Here is a 22409-nt window from a genome sequence, read left to right on the forward strand (position 1 = left end):
AGATACTCTATGACTTTTGTCTTTATCTGTAGGTACACTACGACTTTGGACTGCGGAACATCCTGTCAGTGCTGCGGACACTGGGCACTGTAAAACGACAGAGCCCTAATGACACTGAGCAGACAATTGTGATGCGAGTGCTGCGTGATATGAACCTCTCTAAACTAGTCGATCAGGATGAACCCTTGTTCCTCTCGCTCATCAATGATCTGTTCCCTGGAATTACCCTGGACAAGGCTGGCTACCCAGAACTGGAGGCAGCCATCCACAAGAATGTTGAAGAAGCCAAACTTGTCAATCACCCTGCTTGGACACTGAAGCTCGTGCAAGTAAGACAGCACATAATTGGTATTATGTGCCATTTTGTGTAATGGTCCTTCAATTCCACTTTAATGTGAGCGTTGTCAACGTTGGGCTTTGTCCATTTAATTCTGATCATGTTAAACATCGTATCACAGATTACTTCAAGATGCCAAAATCATGTACTTTCACTCATGAATAGTATTTCAGTGTTTGTACTGTGGGAACATATCTGAGGTGAAAATAAAGGTAATTTATGTTTCATTGTTTTACCATGTGGACAGTGATTTACTTCGTGCCAATAGGTATTATGAGAACAACTGACAAAAAATGTTGGCATTGAAGTACTACTGAACAGACTGAACCAGCATTCTGAGTACAGAGGAAAATATGCAGTAATACAGAGAATAAAAACCAGAAACCATTTAACATTTATAGAAACAAGTGTAGAAAGACATCATTGTAGAAGATAGAATAGTAGAATCTTGTTTCTTCAAAAGCAAAATGTAATCACTTGTGGAAAAGTAAATAAACTGACATAATCATTAGTGGAAAAGTAAATGAAAGATTGTACATCTGCTTCAGTTATTTGAGACGCAACGGGTGCGCCATGGGATGATGACACTGGGACCATCAGGAGCAGGCAAGACATGCTGCATCCACATGCTGATGAAGGCCATGACTGACTGTGGAGAACCCCACAAAGAATGGCGCATGAACCCTAAGGCCATCACTGCCCCGCAGATGTTTGGTCGTCTAGATGTTGCCACCAACGACTGGACTGATGGCATCTTCTCTACTCTATGGCGCCGCACAACTCGCGTCAAGAAGGGTCAGCAGATTGAAATATTAAATCTAAAATTAATGCTAATAATGCTCAGTGACTGGATTTTTCTTCATACTGAGTGGTTTTAACTCATTCAATACTGACAAAACCAACATGATTGAACATTTCAAATAGTAGTGTGGACATAAAGTACAATATTTTTCAATATACCTTTTAACCTACAGTAAAGACAACCATCAGTGATGCCATTTTAAATAGCATTTTTTAAACATCTTTTATAATCCGTGATAGTACATAGCAGTCACAGACATTTGAAATGCCAAAATGACAACTGTCAACACCTGTTTTGAGTATTTGAGAGGCAATGTCTAGGTCTGTACGATCCAAAGTGCCAAAAAATGGGATTCAAACATTTTGCGCAGCTTAAGCGAATTTGCAGACAGCGGATTAATGGCTCTACACTGTACCTGATTGGTTGACTATTTTAGCCCACTAATGGGAGTAATTTATGGGAGAACAATTCCTTAAGTTAACACTTTCTTCCCTTATTGATACATTTACACACAGCGCTATGTATTTTGTGACACTACCCTGATTGCATTTCAGTGAGAAGTTTACTTCTGAGGACATAAAATGTTGGGAAAGAGTTAATGAGGCAGAAATTATTTTCTTATTTTATAAGAGCTGACATGCAGTTGTTAATTTATGATTTGTTTGCAGGTGAACATATCTGGCTGGTGCTGGATGGCCCAGTGGACGCCATATGGATTGAGAATCTAAACTCAGTGCTTGATGACAACAAGACACTGACTCTGGCCAATGGTGATCGTATCCCAATGGCTTCTAACTGCAAGATCATCTTTGAGCCCCACAATATTGACAATGCATCGCCTGCCACCGTCTCACGTAACGGCATGGTCTACATGAGCAGCTCTGGTCTGGACTGGAAGCCCATACTGCAGGTACATCTTTGTTTTTTGTTTTTTTTTTGCCTCGTACAAATAATGCACAAATAGTTTAAGGTAGAAATTATAATGTAATTTGTTTACTATTAAGTACAAGGCCACATTTTCTTCATCCAGGGCTTTACAAATAAGTCCAAAGAAGTTCCTAGGAGGTCTAAAGGTCTCTATGCTAAGACTCAAAGTTACTGCAGTAGATCATTTTTATGCAAAGTTATTGGTATCATTACACGCTTCTAAGGGAATTTTTTACTTTATTTTGAATAATCTATTAATTTAGCTCATTTTAATTTACTGCAGGGTTGGTTAAACACACGACCTGCACATGAGAATGAGGTGATCATGTCCCTCTTTGAAAACTCCTTCCCACTAATATTGCGCTACGCTGTACAGAACCTTGTCTTCAAAATGGAGATGCTTGAAGCTTTCATCATCACCCAGGTATAATATTCGGTACATTTTTTAAAAAGAATAATATAACTTTTAACAATTTTATGTAATATGACTTTAAAATGTTCTCATATGACTATCAGTGTTCACTTTAGTCAATGCATTTTCAAAACTTCATCCTTGTATTCACTTTCATCATCAAGTCTTTGGCATACCTATGCATAACAACTGCAACTGTTCCTTCAACAGGCTACTAAGCTTCTTACAGGCCTGATCCCAATCAGGGATGATAAGGACCACACCCAGATGAGCCGGCTCCACTTTGAACATCTGTACATCTTCTGTGTAATGTGGAGCGTTGGTGCTTTCCTAGAGCTGGATGATCGTGCTAAGCTGGAGGAGTTTATCCGCAGCTCCAGTGAAATTCACCTGGACCTTCCCAACATCCCATCAGATTCTGACTCCACGATATTTGACCACTTTGTTGAGAATGATGGTAAAGAAACGGGTTCTATTTTTAAATAGCAATCAGAATTTGTTTCTTAAATGGGCTCATTGATTGCTGTATTTTTTTAAACTGGAAAAGGGCTTTAGAATTAATAGCAGCATTTTCTGAGAGTCAGCTATGTATTGTCTGCCCATCACCTGTTTTTGTGTGAAATGTTCTTGTGCCAAACTATCTAATAATCTTTCTCTTTCTCATATGAAAACCTTGGAATGAGCAGTTAAATATTTTCTAATTCCCATTGCCTCTAGGTACTTGGAAACATTGGAATGAGCGTGTAAAGGAATTTGTCTACCCAACTGATCATGAGCCAGAATATACATCCATCCTGGTACCAAATGTGGACAATGTCCGCACAGAGTTCCTTGTTGACATGATTGCCAGGCAGAACAAGGCAGTGCTTCTGATAGGTGAACAAGGTACAGCCAAGACAGTTATGATCAACAATTACACAAAGCTCTACAACCCTGAATACCACCTGGCTGAGTCTGTCAACTTCTCTTCAGCCACCACACCTCTGATGTTTCAAGTGAGCAAACAATTCTGTAATTAAGATAATTCCACCATCATCGTAGGTGAGCAAGTGAGTGTTGATTCTGTCTTTCAAATAACTCAAGCAGCTTTTGGTGACCAGGAGCTGTTTTCATGGTGTTTATTAATCTCTGTTTTTTTCTTACTTCATCACATTTTTGGCAAAAGTTTGAATTTCCTGGACACTCAGTACTACATATTGTTTGTAAAGGTAAATTTCGACATCTGCATCTTGTAGTTATGAAAGTTATGAAAGCTATTGTAATTTCTTTAGGCTAGAAAAAGTTTCCTTGTAATTTGTTTTGTTGGGAATAACTTGTTTCCATAAGAGTGAGCTAGAATAAATTTTTTTAAGTCACTCAAGCTCATATACAGTTGAACTTCTGCAAGTCGACCTTTTGTAAGTCAAAATTCTCCCTAACTCAGATTTTAAACATCAGTTGATTGGTTATTATTACAACAAGCTACAGTAGCTGATTTCTTTCTCATATCAGAAACCTTAACAGATGAGGTCATTTCAGTAAGGATAGAACCTTGTTTTCATTCACAGAGAACCATTGAGAGTTATGTGGACAAACGTGTTGGCAGCATATATGGTCCCCCAGCCGGTAAGAAAATGACCATCTTCATTGATGACATCAACATGCCAGTCATCAACGAGTGGGGTGATCAAGTTGCCAATGAGATTGTGCGACAGCTGATGGAAAATGGAGGATTTTATAGTCTGGAGAAACCTGGAGACTTTACTACCATTGCAGATGTACAGGTGATTGTTCATTACAGTTTTGGTCCCAGTGTTTTTGTTGTTGTTGCAAATTTTTGCATTTATTTTCTGCAAAGACTATCAGAGAGTGTCATCTTCTTTAAATATTCAAACGTTTAATATTTATCTTGTTTTATATGTTGTAGTTTTTGGCTGCCATGATTCAACCTGGTGGAGGTCGCAATGACATTCCTCAACGACTAAAGCGGCAGTTTGTTATCTACAACTGTACCTTGCCATCAAATGCTTCCATTGATAAGATCTTCTCTGTCATTGGCTGTGGTCACTTCTGCAAGGAACGGGGCTTCTCAGAGAATGTACAGCAGGTGGTAAAGCGTCTGGTGCCTATAACTCGCAGACTTTGGCAGCTGACTAAGGTAGGAGAGCAGAAGGGCTAGATGTAGGTGGAGTAAGTTAGACTGTCAAGCATAGACAGCAAGTACAATGACTTTTACTCCAGTCCGACAGAGGCAAAATACAATGATAAAACAAAGAGATTTAGTACATAATATTTGTCAATGAGTAAAAAAATAAAGAACAAAAAGTTACATTGTGTTCTGAATTGTGTTTTATTTCTTTTCCTCAGATCAAGATGCTACCAACCCCAGCCAAGTTCCACTACATCTTCAACTTGCGTGATTTGTCGCGCATCTGGCAAGGTATGCTGAAAACAATATCATCTGTTGTGACAGACGAGAAGATTCTCATGTATCTCTGGAAACACGAGTGCTGTCGGGTCATTGCAGACAGGTATTACCAGAGGAGCTTCATAGAATCATGCTCTCTAATTGTTAATAATGACACATTCAAATGGTATTACAATTTAATGAGGCATGGTGTTTAATTGACATCCTGGTTCAATGTGAAATTGGAGGCTGTAGGTTTGTCATTTTTAAGAATTTATTTAATTTTTGTTTTTAATCTTTTAAAGAAGGGAATGTGTCTTTAGAGAACTTTCAGAATATATTTGTTCCCAGTTTTTAAGAGAAAGTGCCCATTACATTTATATCTCAAGAGAAATGGTGATACATCCTGAAACAAATGGGGTAGTGACATCCTAGCACAAAAGAGGTCTTTCTAGGTATTATTACAGTGTGTTTTAAAGATATTTTTCAGAACTACCATGAAATCTTTTTTTTTTTCAATAAATGTTTTAATTGATGAAAATCTATTTCAGCATGTCTCTTCACTTGGTATTATGTCCACAGCAATGTATTTGTATCAAAATGCCATATGTCAGTAAAATATTGCATGGATGCAAGTCTATGGCTAAAAAAATCTTTGAAAAAAAAAATCATTATATCAGAGAGACATGTTCAGATTTCCTGCAGTGACAGCATTCATGAATACATAAAATGGCCTCTGTGGAGAAAATGACATTGTTTAGTGCCCTCTTGGTGTAGATTTACATCAGTTGAGGACTTAAACTGGTTCAACAAGACCATGACCAGAGTGGTCCATGAGGACACAAATGAGGAGCTTGCCAAACTGACAGAACCCAGTCATTGCTTTGCTGAATTTCTCAGGTAGCCAGTGATGGGTGACAACTCTGCTTCCCTCCAGTGTGTGCAACTGCTAATGAACAAACTCTACCGCTCTGCCTTGAAGTTTTGCTGCATTTTTTTTTGTGTGTGTTTTCATCTTTTGATGTGTGGCCTGCTAACAGCACTGTATCATAGAGTTACGAATGCTTTTGTCACAATAAAAATATCCAGAAAAAAAAAAATCACCTCACAACAGCCAAATTTTGCCATAAAATATTTGGAATACACCCTGATTTTGCATGTTTTTGAGTTTGACAAAAGCATTCGATTGGGCTGTAGTGTCAAATAGCTAGAAAGTGTGTCAAGGTCTCTTGTCACCTGCGGCTACTGCTGTGCACTAGGTGTGTGACTGTAGAAGATCTTCTGTGGTTTGACAAGACCATCCGTCGTGTGGTGGGAGAGGAATTGAGCGAGGCATGTCAAGAACATGTGACACAGAACCCTGTCTTCTGTGACTTCATGAGGTACCTCTTTCCCAGCCTCAATCCTCCTTTAGCAGTTTTTAATAAATGATCTTAATACAGATTCATTGTGGTGGTGGTGGGGGGAACAAGTCTTATGTAATAATATAGATCCATTGTTGTGTTTGTGTGTGTGTGTGTGTGTGGGGGGGGGGTGGCAGGCCTTGATAAGCAAGAAAAGGAAGCATGCATAGTGATGGTGGTGGTGATGATGATGATGATGGACTTGCATAGTGTAGCATCCCACTAAGTAGGTAAATGTGCTTGCCTCACATAAATACCTGAATTTTGAAATAAGGAAATAGAAAATTGTGAAAAAAGTAGATGTTAACATTAAAATTTAAAATGACATCAAACAACAAAAGTTAGCAAACCGAAGATGATATTAAAATATATGTAGCAATTCATGAACAATGCATTTTTAAGTGGACACTTAAACACTTGATGTGACAGTAAATTGCAAATCTGAAAGGAAAGGGAGCTATGGTTAAAGGCAGGACTGTAAGAGTAGTGTTAGGAGAAAGATTTAATGGCAAAGTGCAGACCAAAAGGTTAGAAATCTTTCAACTTGGGATACAGGTCAGAATTTGGATGAAAAATAGCAGTGGCATGAGTTTTGAGAATTTGGCAAAAGTGACTTTAGTTATTAGTTAATCAGCTATGGTTTCCTCTGTTGAAGCAAAATTTTAGTATGTTGTTGGATGGGGAGTGGTAAGTATGGTCACTGTGTGCCCGCAGCTGCAAGATTTTATGCTAGGTTTACTAGTTGCTTTCTTGTCATCATACAACATTATCTGTAAGCATTTAGTTTGCAAGAAATGCTTAACTGCAGTTTTGGCACTTGGAACAGATGCAAAAAGTATGCATGCGTGTGACTGCACATGTGCACATATAGGAAGAATTTTCTCACAACAGACTGTATTTAACAGTTTAGAAAATATTTCTTTTTCACAAAGAATTGAGTCACTTTTGCTTGAACTGCTTGTGTTTTTAAAGCAAGTTTCTGTGTGGCTTGTTTTATCAGACATGATGATAGTTTTGAGTGTGCTCTTTATGACCTGTACAGCTTAAACATAAGTATGTTGAGTAACTTTCTGAGTGTCAGGAATAATTGTATGTTTGAAACTTGATAATCAGTCTCCAGAAGTAGACCAAGATAATTTTAATTGTAACTGGAATGCCTGAAACAGGGAGATATTCTGATGAAATTTATCCTTTGTGTTTCCTGTTTTTCTTTCCTTTCTTCTAAATCCATTTCCCCTAATAATGTATTTGGAATTCATCTGATTGCTGTTTTTTCTCTTCTGCTGTCTTCCACATTTTTTCTTGTGTCTTCTTTACTGTTTTACCCTTGTTCACACACTTGCATCTTCCTTTCTCCTTTCCTTGCTCATTCACACATTTGCAGTTGTTTTCACTGCTCTCACTCTCTTCTTTTCTCTAGGGATGCTCCAGAAGCCACAGGGGAAGAAACAGAGGATGCTGACCTGGACATGCCCAGAATCTATGAGCCAGTAGGATCTTAAATTTATCTTATTACTGCTTCTTCTACTCATAAGATTATTTCAACAGTGCACGGAAGGGGTATCTTCTTTGTTCTTTCCCAAACTGATGATTTTGGTTAAAAATTGTAAATGAAGTGTAGTTCACAAATCATTTAAAGAAGTTGCTAAATGCAATTTAGAACAACAAAAGTAGCACTTAGTATGGAATGGCGCTGACTTAATACCTTCAGCATGCAATGGCTGCTTTGGTCCTGGAAATGATGCTGATGTTGTGGTTGCAGATTGCCAGCTTTGAGCAGCTAGAAGAGCGTTTGCTGTACTTCCTGCAGCAGTATAATGAGAGCATCCGTGGTGCTGGCATGGACCTAGTATTCTTCAAGGATGCTATGACCCATCTGCTTAAAATCTCTCGCATCATTCGCACTCCTCGAGGCCATGCTTTGCTAGTTGGTGTGGGTGGGTCTGGCAAACAGTCACTCACTCGACTAGCCTCATTTATCTGCGGCTATAGGACATTTCAGATCACCCTGACAAGGTCAGTTTCCACTTGCTGATTGTAGGAATACAGCTTTTCTATGAAAAGTAATATGTACAAGAAGTCTTCCTTCAGACTAAGATATTTTGTCTTCTATACAGGAAAGCTGACTTTTTATTTCTCCAAATAGTGGGTAGTATGATAATAACAATTTCAGTGTGTGTGTGTGTGCATGCACATGTGCTTGGTTTTAAGTAGGCATGTATACATGTGTGTGTGCATGTGTTCTTGTTTGCATGGGCACATGTGTATGTGTCTCCCCTAATTCTCTCTGCCTGGCCTAGCACCCACATGCTTCAAATGTCCAGGTTATGTTACGTTCAATTTGTCTGGGATACTGTGTGTGGGGAAAAATAGGCCATTCAGGCTGGACAGGAAATGTTTAAGTTACAGATAGCTGGGTCACTCCATATCTTCTATAACTATATTTATAAGAACATCAGAATGCAGTGCATAATACCAAAAACACACACATATGTGTGCTCACACATACTTGTCTATATTTATGCAACACAAATTCTTGTATCTATGCACAATAAAAGATCATGGCAGTTCAAGTGGGATGCATTTCAAATACCTAACAAAATATTTAAAGAAATAAGCAGAAGAATAGCTTCTCAGTTGCTTGTTTATGACATGTAGCTCTTGCTTTGTTTATGCTCAGAGAGATTCTAGGTAGCATTAGGTGTTAAAGTGTAGACAGAATCAACGAGAATACAGATTCTCACTGACTAGATTAGAAACAGCTTAATAATTTAAGCTGGGTGTTGTAGCACTCCTTCTCTTGGATAAAGTTATCAAAGCATTAGAATCTAAAATAGCATTAATGATCTGTATGGCCTGGCTTTGTGCTGCAGATCCTACAACGCCTCCAACCTGCTGGAAGACCTCAAGTTCTTGTATCGCACGGCCGGACAGGAGGGCAAGGGTATCACCTTCATCTTCACTGACCAGGAGATCAAAGATGAGGCCTTCCTGGAATATTTGAACAACATGCTCTCATCTGGTGTGGTAAGTGCTATGGGATGTTAAATTGCTGCCCATGAAGTTTCAGTTAGATTTTTAATGTTGTATGCATATGAATGTTAGCACGCACGTGTGTTTGTGGGTGTGCCTATGCACATGTGCATGTGTTTGCACATATATGTACAAGTATGCGTGTGTACATGCTTGTGATTTTTTGTGTCTGTACATGCATTCATGCACACTGTTCTATTTCAACTGTCTTTCTCGTCATATACACAGAGGCAATGCCTATGGATAACATAAAATTATCTTTGTGAAGGTGGCAAACCTTTTTGCCAGAGATGAAATGGATGAAATCCTAGGAGAACTTGTTCCTGTAATGAAGAAGGAGTTCCCACGACGTCCACCATCCAACGAAAACCTCTATGAATACTACTTGTCACGTGTGCGCAAAAACCTGCATGTTACCCTCTGCTTCTCACCTGTAAGACTTCCTATTATTGGAGTCACCACATTTTTACTCACCTGTAAAACTTCTTAATATTAGAGTAGCCACAACGTACATTATTTATATGTAAGACTTCTTATCATTAGAGTTGTCATAAGATTATTTATCTGTAAAGCTTTGTGTCATTAGACTTATGATGAGATTACTCACCTGTGAGGTCTCATGTTTTAAGATTACTACTGTTTGATGTTTACTCTTTTTACAATATGCAGGAGCCTTTAAGCATTGTTTTTTCTTTATCTCCTTCTCTGGACTGTTTTATATATTGTGAGAATGCATTTGTGTTCAAACAATTCATAAACAAATAAATGCGCAGAAGTAAGTGTGACAATCTACTTGTGTTACTTTTATGCATGTTCAAAAATTGTCATTATTAAGTTATTTACTGTTTGCACAGTGAAATCTACAAAATGAAACATTTATATAGATTATTAATAAAGTAAATAGGTTTCTATAAAGATCCAATCATCACATACCTAAACTTGCATCTGATGAAACTTAGCAGTGCAACCCCTGTTTCAGGTTGGTGAGAAATTTCGACAGAGAGCCTTGAAATTTCCAGGACTCATCTCTGGCTGTACCATGGACTGGTTCCAGCGCTGGCCAAAAGATGCTTTAATTGCAGTGGCTGATCACTTCCTGTTGGAGTTTGACATCGTCTGCAGCCTTGAAACTAAGAAACAGGTGATCCAGACTATGGGCATCATTCATGATGGTGTGGCTGAGAGCTGCATTGATTACTTCCAAAGGTAAATAGCTCAGGTGACTGTGCTCATAAATCAGTTGTACTGATGATGTGTAGAGATATGTAAATTTTGATTATATTTTAGTGATAGAATATGTGATTTGTTTGGGAAGCTCGGTGGTGGAATGTGTTGGTGAGGACATATGGAATTGAGGGAAGTGTGTGTATAGCTATGTACATTTGCATGAATTATGTGTTTAAAATTGTATTGGTTTATACTTTTTTGTCTGACAATATTTTCATAATTATCTTTGTCAGTGGTGCTTGCTTGTTCTTAACAGGTACCGCCGCTCAACCCATGTTACCCCCAAGTCCTACCTCTCCTTCATCAACAGCTACAAGACAGTTTACCAAGCAAAGCGTGGGGAAATTGGAGAGCTTGCAAATCGCATGAACACTGGTTGGTCCTGTTGTTTTGATTTTGTATAATAGGCGTTTTGGGGATTGTTGTTTAATTCTTTTGAAAATATAATGCAGTGTAAGTTTGGTAGCCTCATAAATACTGATCTTCTCGAGATAAAGTTGAAGAGCTGCAGATTCTAAGCTTAATATTCACTCGAGAATATGAAGTGGGTGAAAAAGATGAACATATAACAGAATGTAAAATAGGTGAAAGAGATCAAGGACTCGTGATTCAAAGGTAACTATAGTTTGGAGACTACAATCTACTCAGATTCTCAGATTTACATTTTTGTCTTTATTTCATACATCCTTGTTTGGTAGGTCTGGAAAAGCTCATTGAGGCATCCCAAGCAGTAGCAGAGCTTAGCAAAGAACTGGCCGTTAAAGAGAAGGAGCTGGCTATTGCATCTGAGAAGGCTGAAGCTGTCCTGAAGACTGTGACAGTCAAGGCTCAGGCAGCTGAAAAGGTGAAAGAACAAGTGCAGAAAGTCAAGGACAAAGCCCAGGCCATTGTGGATGCAATTGAAACGGACAAAGCCATTGCTGAGCAGAAGCTGGAGGCAGCTCGCCCAGCCTTGGAAGAGGCTGAGGCAGCACTGAACACCATCAAGCCTACAGACATTGCCACTGTCAGGAAGCTGGGCAAGCCCCCACACCTCATCATGCGCATCATGGACTGTGTGCTCATTCTCTTCCAGAGCAAGCTAGAGCCAGTCAGACTTGACCCAGAAAAACCAGAGTTCTTCAAGCCATCGTGGTCCAACTCTCTTAAGGTCAGAATCCTATGATCAGCAACACATTGCATGTCCTTCATACATATGATTGCAGTCCATAGCAGTGCGCACTGGTGCTCAGGGTTAGGGCTAAGGTCTAAGAGACAAGTAGAGACAGATTTTGTCACAGTGCACCTGTCCCATGCATAACTTGTTGTCTGGATGCTTTTGCACTTATTGTGCTCCAGTAACCAAGGGCTTACTAGTCTTTGATGTCATGTTGCAGCTGATGGCCGGGACAAACTTCCTCCAATCGCTTATGACCTTCCCCAAGGACTCTATTAATGATGAGACAGTGGAACTTATGGAGCCATATTTTGAGTCTGAAGACTATTTGCTGGATACTGCCAAGAAAGTCTGCGGCAATGTTGCTGGCCTTCTGTCGTGGACTAAAGCCATGGCTGGCTTTTTTGTAATTAACAAGGAGGTGTTGCCTCTCAAGGTGAGGCCAGCTGCAAGCACAGAATATCGTTTGTGCATTCAACCTTTTTGTCATCTTTGTATTGTTTGATTGTAAAGATGTCCCTTGCATGTTCATGTTAATTTTTTTGTACTTAATTCCTTGTTCAAAATATTCAGTATTCAGATCTTTTCCTCCCCTTTTAAATCATGAAAAATAGTTTTATCACTTTTTACACAGAAATCTGAGTTTCCAGAAGAATAGTTTTGGGACCAGAAGAGACTCAATTAAAGAAAAAAAACTTTTCTGAATCTGCAGGCAAATCTAGCTGTTCAAGAGGGACGATTGAATATTGCTATGGCTGACTTGAATGCTGCCCAGGCACAGCTAGATGAGAAGGAGAAGGAACTGGCAATTGTGCGGGCAGAATATGATAAAGCTATGGCAGAAAAACAGGTCAGAGACTGTTAGATTGCGTTGTTGCATGGAATTTTGTGTGTGTGGTGTGCATGTGTGTGGTGTGTGTGTGTTCCCACTTGGGCATGAGAATTAAAGAGAACATTCATTACAGTTTTAATCTTTATAACCGTTCTTGAAGTAAGACAAGGCTAGCCAAACTCATTGTAGATCACTGACTAATGCTACTCTTCAGGCTCTCATGGATGATGCAGAGACATGTCGACGGAAGATGACAGCAGCATCTACCTTGATCAATGGCTTGGCTGGAGAAAAGGAGAGATGGACAGAGCAGAGCAAAGAGTTCAAAGCACAGATTGGGAGGTTTGCTTTCATTTTGTAGCACATGTGCCTTCTTTTGCAGTACCATGCCATAGATGGAGAAAATCAAAGTTTGGGAACATTTTTGGCAGGAAGTGAAACATATTTTTCACGTTTAATCTGTGTAGTTTAGTGTTCTTTCCATTATAGATAAAGTTTGATGAGAGTGGTCAAACTGCTAGTAAGATCATTGGCATTCCACAAAGACTGCTAGGTGATGTATACTCCAGGGCTGTGTGGTTAAAAGCTGTCAGCCTCTCATCCACTACATCACCCAAATGGAAATAACTGGTTGCCAAGAGTGCTCTGCTAAGTTCTTACCAACTGTGATAGCACTCTTGAAAAGCAGTGGCAAATGAACCTAGTTTTCTTAACTGTAGCACATAAGACTAATCATGGTGTCTCAGACCATCATTGCTGGGTGGGGCTGGGGGTTGAGAGTGATGAACAGTGGGTGTTTGAGGTTGACCATATTTTGTTTGGTTTATCACTTATGGGAGCTTCCAATAAAGGAAGATTTCGCTCTCTCTTGTGGACAGAAGTAGATGATATATGTTTTCTATAAGTTAAATCATATTCAAATGATGTTATTAATCTGCAGAATGATTATATTTGTTTAATCCTTGTCCTTTTGTTAAATCTTAAGCGCTGTGAATTAGTTCCATGTGATGTGTGCAGGCTAGTGGGTGATGTCCTCATCTGCACTGGATTTCTCAGCTACTCTGGACCTTTCAATCAGGACTTTCGCCTCCTGCTGAGCAGAAACTGGATGAAGGAACTGAAGAACCGCAAGATTCCTGTCTCTTCAAATCTCAACATGGTAGACATGCTGGTGGACCCCACAACTGTAAGTTGTATTTTCTTTGTGTGTTTCTTGGAGTTTTATGGTTTGTGACCTTGCTGATTTCAGAAAGTTAGCAACAAGTACTTATAGTCTTTGAAAAGTATTTGTCTTCAGCCCTTTAACTTGGGTGAACTAAAAATACCAGCTTCAAACTGCCAAGTTCATGGTTGAAAGAAAATTGCAAAAAATGTGTGGGAGGGGAACAGCCATTGTGTCTTGGTGCATGCCAGTATGAACAAGGAGAGCCTTTTTCCATCTATAGGTGGCTGAATGGAATCTTCAAGGACTGCCCAATGATGAACTATCCACACAAAATGGCATCATTGTTACACAAGCTTCACGCTACCCTCTTCTAATTGATCCCCAGGGACAGGGAAAGATCTGGATCAAGAATCGTGAGCAGAAGAACGAGCTGCAGGTTTGTGAGAGGAAAACATTTTGTGTTTTCAAAGATCATACTCATTAAACAGTGGAAGTATATGAATAATTCAAAAGTGTTACTCAGGTTTGTATTTGGTAGAATTTTATTTATTTTGTTAGCAAAAGGAAAATGAAATATTGATTTTATCCAAATCATTGGAGAACATGTTGCCCATGTTTGATTTAATTTACTTTCTGTGATACTTACACAATCTCAAGCATAGTTTTGCTTCTCAGAAACCCATCCAAGTATACATTAGTGTGCAGTAGAGTGACATAAGTTTTTCTGATCATGTACCAGAAACAGAAATGGCCTAAGTAGGCATTTTGTTTGTCTAGTTCATTGATGTATTATTGATATATGTCTGATATACAGCTTCTTCATACAGACATTACAGGAAGAGATTATGTTGTGAGATCATGTCTCTCTCAACTAATCACGGAGGAGAAGTATTGAGATTTGCTCATTTTGCATTCAAATGTAACAAGATTATATTGTGTGAACAGGTGACCTCCCTTAACCACAAGTACTTCAGGCAACATCTGGAGGACTCCATGTCGCTCGGTCGTCCGCTCCTGCTAGAAGATGTGGGTGAGGAGCTCGACCCAGCCCTTGACAATGTGCTGGAGAAGAATTTTATCAAGGTGGGCTCTACCCTCAAAGTCAAGGTTGGGGACAAAGAGTGTGACATTCTAAAGGGCTTCATGCTCTATGTCACCACCAAACTGCCCAACCCTGCCTACACTCCTGAAATATCAGCCAGAACATCTATCATCGACTTCACAGTGACCATGAAAGGACTGGAAGACCAGTTACTGGGCAGGGTGATCCTGACTGAGAAAGCTGTAAGCATCATTTGCTATCATATTTTTGACCCCCATCCATGATAAAGGCTTTGACTGTTATTAATTTAATTTTGATATCAGATTAAAAAAGTAAATTTCGCGGTATGTAACTGTAGATTATTTAATCTCCAGTTTCATCCCCAGAACAGCAGAGATGTTCAAAATAACTGCAAGTCCAGCTGTTGGTCAGCAGCCAATGCTTAGAAAATGGCATTTCAGCATATTACTATTGAGTAATGCTTATGTCCTTGTGATCTGTGGTCTTGTTGTATTTAATAAAGTCTTGCTTGTGAGAATTGTCCTGATAATGTGACACAGTCCCAACATGACCTCAACCTACACTTTGGTCTCATCTTCTTCCTTCTTTTTAATCATCTATTGAAATATTTTCATTTGAGTATTTTTATTTTGATTGTCTATTGTTCAAGCAATGCCATTTTCAAACATACATTTTCATGTCTTATATGTTAGTTGATGCTGCTGATATGCTAAACACAACATGTCATTAATTTTTATCTGCAGGAGCTGGAGAGTGAACGAGTCAAATTGATGGAAGAAGTGACAGCCAACAAGAAGAAGATGAAAGAACTGGAGGACAACCTGCTGTTCAGGCTTACCTCCACTCAGGTAGAAGAGTTAACAATCTTCTTTGTCTTCTTACTTCTACTTTCAAGACATTCATTTATCCCCTTACCTGTTGTGTCTTAGTATAATCCACTTCCTACTTTCATGAATAAAAAATTTTTCTACAGCGTTTTTGGATGAAAGTAACATCTTTATCTAGACATCTGCTGCTGACATCTTCCATGAAAGGCAACCATGTTATTCGTTCAGTAGATTAAGAAAACAGAGTGAAAAAAAAATTATGCTTAATATCAAAGAAGCATTTAAGAATTCTGAAGCATAGTTGTTAATTGAATAGCCTTCCCCTTGATTAATGAAGCAGAGTTTGTCTGATGCAGACATTTTCAGTACTTTTTTTCTCAGCAGCTGTCTTGCTATCTCTACTCCACTCTCACATTGGCATTGGCTCCTTTGCAGGGTTCTTTGGTGGATGATGAGGACCTCATCAATGTACTGAATGTCACCAAGGTGACTGCCCAAGATGTCAGTCAGAAGCTACAGATTGCAGCAGAGACTGAGATCAAGATCAATAGCGCACGAGAGGAGTTCCGCCCTGTAGCCACCAGAGGTAGCATCCTGTACTTCTTGATTGTGGAGATGAGTCTTGTTAACTGCATGTACCAGACCTCCCTACGACAGTTTTTGCAGCTGTTTGATCGTTCCATGGCCAAGTGAGTAGATTTTATCATGATACAATCAGACGATTTTGTAATGAAAATGGTATTTTTGGATGTAAAAAAGGTGCATTCCTTAAAACAGACCATATATTATTTATATTGTTTGTACATGAATGTATTTCTGTAACATCTGTGCAGATCCCAGAAGTCCCCTATCACCCAGAAGCGAATCCAGAATATCATAGAATACATGACATTTGAAGTCTTCAAGTATGCTGTGCGAGGTCTCTATGAGCAGGATAAGTTGACTTTCACTCTGCTGTTGGCACTGAAGATTGACTTACAGGGCAACAAAATCAAGCATGATGAGTTTATGACTCTCATCAAAGGTAACACAATCATACATCATGTATAAACAATAATTAATCTTTCTTCAGCTTCCATGTGTAGTTCTTTGTTACATGAATGAGTTGGGTTTGTTTTCACTATTCATATGCGAAAAGCTGTCCCCCTTGTCCTTTTCCATGTGAACCAATGAGGTTTTAGTAATAGCTGTCCCTAATTAATTTGCTTTTGCCACCTAGAAAATTATGCACTAGTGAAATAACTCATTGCTCAGAGTTATAGGAGATGTTTAAAAGTTGTGATAAAAATAGAACATTAATGATTCAGGTATCTAGAGAAGAGGAAGTGTGCTATCTAGGAGTGACAAAAATAAACATAAATAAAAATAAAAGACAAGAATAAAACCATTGGTCAATGTGGGCACTACTTATAGCCAACATTTTTAAAAATTAAGAATTTAGAAACTATTAGAAACCAGAATTTAACTGATTACTTACAGGTGGTGCATCACTGGACCTGAATGTAGTGACACCAAAGCCTCACAGATGGATTGTTGACCTGACCTGGCTCAACCTTGTGGAGTTGAGCAATTTGCATCAGTTTTCTGGCATCCTGGACCAGGTGATAAGATCTGTGATACAGAGCAAAACAAAATTAACAATATTTTGTAATGTTCATATCTGTATAACACTGATGATGCAGACTTGTGCTGTTGTACATATATATATATATAGCAACTACCATTGTGATAAACTATGTACAATATAACTTAAATTTATGTTTTTGTTGAGTATCTGTTACAAATTGCTGTTGCTTAACCCAGTCCTTCACTTACATGCATGAGAAACTGTGTTTCATCAAGAAAACAAAGAAAATATATTTTGCAGAGTACAAAAGTTAGTAGGTTAAGAAATACTCTTAATGGTTTGTGAATGTTGGTGGTCTTTGTTGTAGGTTGGTAAGTTTACTAATGAGGTACTTTTGTGCCAGCTGTGTGTACTGAATTCAAATTTCTCTAATATATGCAGATTTCTCTACTAATGTTAGTGGCAGCGATTGAGTTAATGATAAAAGTTATATAAAACAGGTATGGAAATGAAATTAGAAAATATAAGTCCTATGGAGCAGAAGTAGACAGTTGAGATCTGTGTGCCAGGTTACTCGCAATGAGAAGCAGTGGAAGCTGTGGTTTGACAAAGATGCCCCAGAAGAGGAGATGATCCCTGATGGCTACAACAACACCCTGGATGTTTTCCGTCGTCTCCTACTTGTGCGCAGCTGGTGTCCAGACCGCACACTTCCCCAGGCCAAGAAATACATTGGTGATGCCTTAGGGGAGCGCTTTGCTGAAGGTGTCATCCTGGACGTGGAGAAGATGTGGGAGGAAAGTGAGCCCCGCACACCACTGGTTGGACTTCTCTCAATGGGGTCTGACCCAACCAACAGCATTGAGGCTTTGGCTAAAAAACTTCGCCTTGGTGAGATTCTGGTTTATTAGAGCTTCAGAAAAGCATTACAACTAAGAAAATCTACCATGGTATTTTTGTTTGTCTAATATGTTTACGTTATGGATTTTTAATTTGTTAATACTGAAAGTGGGAATCACTACAGCCTTGGCTCAACTTTAAAACAGGGTCAAAACTTGTCTGGATAAGTGACTTGAAACACCTTCTGGGCCCCTACACAATTGTTTAGGAAAATCTAATAGTAGCAAAAAAGGTTTGAGTTTCATGCCCTATACCTTATACTATTGACAGTTACATTTCTCCTCTCCTGTGGCAGCGAGACATTCATTACCTTTTACCTCATTAGTTAAAGTGTTCAGTTGCTCTTCCAATGTGAGAAAATGTTGAACTGCATCGTCATAGTTGAATAGACCAAAGATCTGTGCAGAGTGTCGTGCCATCTCCATGGGTCAGGGACAGGAGGTCCATGCACGCCGCATGCTGCAGCAGGGCATGACACAAGGAGGTTGGCTGCTTCTGCAGAACTGTCACCTGTCCCTTGACTATGTTCAAGAAGTTATGGACAATATTATTGAGGCCGAGAGCATTGATGACACATTCAGACTGTGGGTTACGACTGAAGTGCACCCTAAGTTTCCAATCAGTTTTCTCCAGGTTAGTGTAGCAGTCTCATATTTTTTCCCTTGCTGCTGTAGATGATATTGTGCCAGGTTTTTTTTTCATGGTGTTGGTTGCCTTGAATGAAAGGCTTGCACAGATTTTATCCATTATTATTTGGGTGGTATGAGCTTGCAAATTTGCAATAATGAACTAGTTTTGGTTCTGTTTCTTCCACAGATCTCCATCAAATTCACCAATGAGCCTCCACAGGGTGTCAAAGCTGGGTTGAAGAGAACATACGCTGGTATCACACAGGATTTTCTGGACATTTCAAACATGCCACAGTGGAAACCTATGCTCTATGGTGTTGGTTTCCTGCATACAATTGTGCAGGAACGGCGCAAGTTTGGTCCCCTGGGCTGGAACATCCCATATGAGTTCAACACATCTGACTACAATGCTAGCGTGCAGTTTGTACAGAACCACCTTGATGACATGGACATCAAGAGGGTTGGTAACAATCATGAGCTGGCATCTAGATTACATCAAAATTTTTAGCATAAGTAGATTTGTAAAATATTGTTTTGCAGAGCAAGATGGGTTATTATTTCCATCTAAATAATTTCTTTCATTGTTTACTTTTTTTCTAATTTTCAGGGGGTAAACTGGATCTGTGTGCGCTACATGTTTGGTGAGATCCAGTATGGAGGCCGTGTGACTGATGACTTTGACAAGCGTCTGCTGAACACTTTCTGTAGAGTGTGGTTCAGTGAAAACATGTTCACCCCTCAGTTCGTCTTCTACAAAGGTTATGTCATTCCCAAATGCAACAAAATTAATGAGATTCATGAGTATATCAACAGTCTACCCTCGGCTGATACACCAGAGGTGTTTGGACTGCATGCCAATGCTGATATAACGTATGCTTCTTTTTTTTTTTTGTATTATCTAGGGTGTAAGATATTATGAAATAAGTTTAAGGCTCCAAAACCATTCTGCAGATATACAAAACTGTAAGGCAGACATTGTTACAAGCCTTTCAGTTAAGCTGTAGACATTCTCAGTAGCTTGTTAAAACTTCTTCAGGTGGTCTTTCCAAAGAGAAAGCTATAGGGTAAGAGGGGTACTTAATTTGTATCCTGATATTATTTATCCTTGCTCAGATCCCGGTTCCTGGTGATGTCTGTATGAGCTTGTGCTATGAAGACTTGTCCAATTGTGTTTGCAGGTACCAAAGTAAGACTGCAAAGTCCATCCTTGACAGCATCCTCAGCATTCAGCCCAAGGATGCAGGCAGTGGTGGTGGTGAAACACGAGAATCTGTGGTGTATCGTCTGGCTGATGACATGCTGGACAAACTGCCACCTGACTACGTACCATTTGAAGTGCGAGAACGCCTTCAGAAGATGGGCGCACTGCAGCCTATGAATATCTTCCTGCGACAGGAAATTGACCGCATGCAGCGTGTCATCACCACTGTGAGAACCACCCTTCAGGACCTGAAGCTGGCCATTGATGGCACAATCATCATGAGTGAAAACCTGAGGGATGCACTGGACTGCATGTACGATGCCCGCATTCCATCTCTCTGGCTCAAGGTGGGACCATTTCCACGTGCACCAGACTAAATGTTATGTGGCTTAGGTTATGTTACAAAGTTCTATAGAATGTAAAGTGTTTCAACAAAATTGTAAAGGAGTTTTAAGGGATGATCAGCGTCTCATGTGGGAAGTAAGGTTTGTACGATCTGTTTTGGAGAAATTATATCTAAATCAATAGTGAAGTCAAAAAGATGCTGCATACAGTACTCCTTGATTAAATTTTTCGCAAACTGTACATTTCTTCATGAAGTGCTCTTCTTTTGAAAGAAGTACTGCTGACATTCTGGAATGTAAGTATTTTCAGGCACAGCTGGTCAGATTTCTCCTTCCCTTTTTCCAGATTTCCTGGGAATCAAGCACACTGGGATTCTGGTTCACAGAGCTGATTGACCGCAACACCCAGTTCCATTCTTGGTGCTTTGATGGTCGGCCAAACACCTTCTGGATGACCGGTTTCTTTAACCCACAGGGATTTCTGACAGCCATGAGACAGGTACTATTTTTATTACTATTAGATACACTTAACGGTCTTCCAGATCAAAGAATATACAGTTACCATCAGGTCAGCTGCTGGGAATCTTTCCTTCGAAATATCAGGTCTGACACTGGCCACCGTGCATGCCTTACCAAGATATATTGACATTTGCAATAAGAATGTTTCTCAGACAGTAGTGTGTGACAAAATTTCAGTAATTTCATAGTTCTGTCTGGTGAAACTTTTGCTTGAAGAATGACTCTTATGCATTGGTTTATTGTAACAGGAGGTGACCCGAGCTCATAAGGGATGGGCTTTGGACAATGTGATTCTTCAAAACGATGTCACAAAGCAGATGAAAGATGACATCACTCAGCCCCCTGCTGAGGGTGTCTATGTGTATGGTCTGTACCTGGAGGGTGCAGGCTGGGACCGCCGTGGGAGCAAGTTGGTGGAATCCAAGCCTAAAGTGCTCTTTGAACCCATGCCTGTCATACATATTTATGCCAAGGACACTGCACCTCCTGACAGCAAAATGTATGTTTGTCCTATTTACAAAAAGCCACGCCGCACAGACCTTACCTACATTGCTGATGTGATGCTGCGGTCTACTCAGCCACCGGACCACTGGATCCTGCGTGGTGTGGCCCTTTTATGTGACATCAAGTAGAAAGCTTGCTGGCGCTTAAGTGTTGTGACACTGCTCTGTGACTTGTATCGGCCGGGTTTCCATCCAAACATTAATCACTCATCTTACAATTATAAATCCATTTAGTTCTTTTATGCCATGGAACTCTTTTATTAAAAAGCAGCTACTTATTTCACTAAATTTTTGCTGAAATATGAACTATGTCAGTTGTAACTGACCTTTTGCTTACACTCTGGTTCCCTAATATGTTCTGTGATCCATGGGGTTGTAACAGCTGTTGCAAAACGTGGCCTTTGATGACTATTTTAAACATTGTTCATATGCACAATGCAAATTTCAAAGAATTTATCTGTGATAGCTGTTTTTTCATCGATTCAGACAAGCTTCATTTGTGACTGGAACAACCACAGCCATGGCTGATTGGAGTAGAAAATTATGTATGCCTCAGTTACAAATTGTTTGCATTACACTTATATTTTAATATTTTAGCTGAAAAACTTGGATACATAAATTATGTAATTAAAGCCAATCTCATTTTAAGACCTACCCCTGCATTAATAACAAATCATTTAACCTAGTTTTCTTTTGACTATTCTTTAGATACTTTACAGAAAAATTTATTGGTGCTTTTTAAAGAACTGGTTTAGAAGATTTACACCTATTTTTTAATCCTTAGTGATTCAGCATTAATAAATGTGAAACATATTCCAGATAAGAAAGTGACACTGCTGACATAATACATGTTTTTACATTGAGACAGGAGAGGATGTAATGATCTTTAGTTTCATCCAAACTCGGCTCATTCCAAATGCTTACATCAACCAGCTGTGATAATTTGACTTATAAAAGTCACTTCTACAACTTTATCCATATGCATTTGTCTGTTCTTAAAGCTTATTTATTTGGCCTTCTTGTGTCAGTTGACTATATTTTTCTTGGAGGAGGCTATAGAAGGTATTTCTTTACAAGGATTCCTACTTTGAAGAACTAATATGCATTTGTATAATTCAGCAAATTATCTGAATAAAGATACATTATCAACCTGACTTTTTCACCAACAAATCCATT

The 22409-nt window shown here is 39.2% G+C and overlaps 1 protein-coding gene across 4 annotated transcripts in view; it reads left to right on the top strand.

Annotated features, from left to right (window-relative positions):
- The window catches only part of LOC112576808 (dynein heavy chain 5, axonemal-like), a 64240-nt gene extending 41837 nt beyond the window's left edge, over nt 1–22403 (top strand). For 3 of the 4 annotated variants that reach the window (XM_025259555.1, XM_025259557.1, XM_025259558.1), the window contains 34 exons: nt 33–329; nt 886–1132; nt 1808–2049; nt 2350–2490; nt 2689–2935; nt 3196–3473; nt 4026–4241; nt 4385–4615; nt 4825–4988; nt 6124–6246; nt 7688–7757; nt 8030–8283; nt 9141–9294; nt 9569–9733; nt 10280–10506; nt 10784–10902; nt 11226–11677; nt 11904–12119; nt 12396–12533; nt 12730–12857; nt 13533–13701; nt 13961–14116; nt 14626–14964; nt 15487–15591; nt 16006–16259; nt 16404–16594; nt 17050–17171; nt 17707–18028; nt 18444–18670; nt 18854–19126; nt 19274–19536; nt 19845–20214; nt 20558–20710; nt 20979–22403. In XM_025259555.1, coding sequence (XP_025115340.1) covers nt 33–329; nt 886–1132; nt 1808–2049; nt 2350–2490; nt 2689–2935; nt 3196–3473; nt 4026–4241; nt 4385–4615; nt 4825–4988; nt 6124–6246; nt 7688–7757; nt 8030–8283; nt 9141–9294; nt 9569–9733; nt 10280–10506; nt 10784–10902; nt 11226–11677; nt 11904–12119; nt 12396–12533; nt 12730–12857; nt 13533–13701; nt 13961–14116; nt 14626–14964; nt 15487–15591; nt 16006–16259; nt 16404–16594; nt 17050–17171; nt 17707–18028; nt 18444–18670; nt 18854–19126; nt 19274–19536; nt 19845–20214; nt 20558–20710; nt 20979–21362 — 7437 coding nt within the window. In that variant the 3' untranslated portion in view covers nt 21363–22403. Of the gene's footprint in view, nt 1–32; nt 330–885; nt 1133–1807; nt 2050–2349; nt 2491–2688; nt 2936–3195; nt 3474–4025; nt 4242–4384; nt 4616–4824; nt 4989–5641; nt 5765–6123; nt 6247–7687; nt 7758–8029; nt 8284–9140; nt 9295–9568; nt 9734–10279; nt 10507–10783; nt 10903–11225; nt 11678–11903; nt 12120–12395; nt 12534–12729; nt 12858–13532; nt 13702–13960; nt 14117–14625; nt 14965–15486; nt 15592–16005; nt 16260–16403; nt 16595–17049; nt 17172–17706; nt 18029–18443; nt 18671–18853; nt 19127–19273; nt 19537–19844; nt 20215–20557; nt 20711–20978 lie in introns of all 4 variants that reach the window. The other variant, XM_025259556.1, reaches the window with a different exon arrangement.
- Nucleotides 22404–22409: the final 6 nt, after the last annotated feature.

This window comes from Pomacea canaliculata, linkage group LG12 (genome assembly GCF_003073045.1).
Source record: "Pomacea canaliculata isolate SZHN2017 linkage group LG12, ASM307304v1, whole genome shotgun sequence".
Lineage (NCBI taxonomy): Eukaryota > Metazoa > Mollusca > Gastropoda > Architaenioglossa > Ampullariidae > Pomacea > Pomacea canaliculata.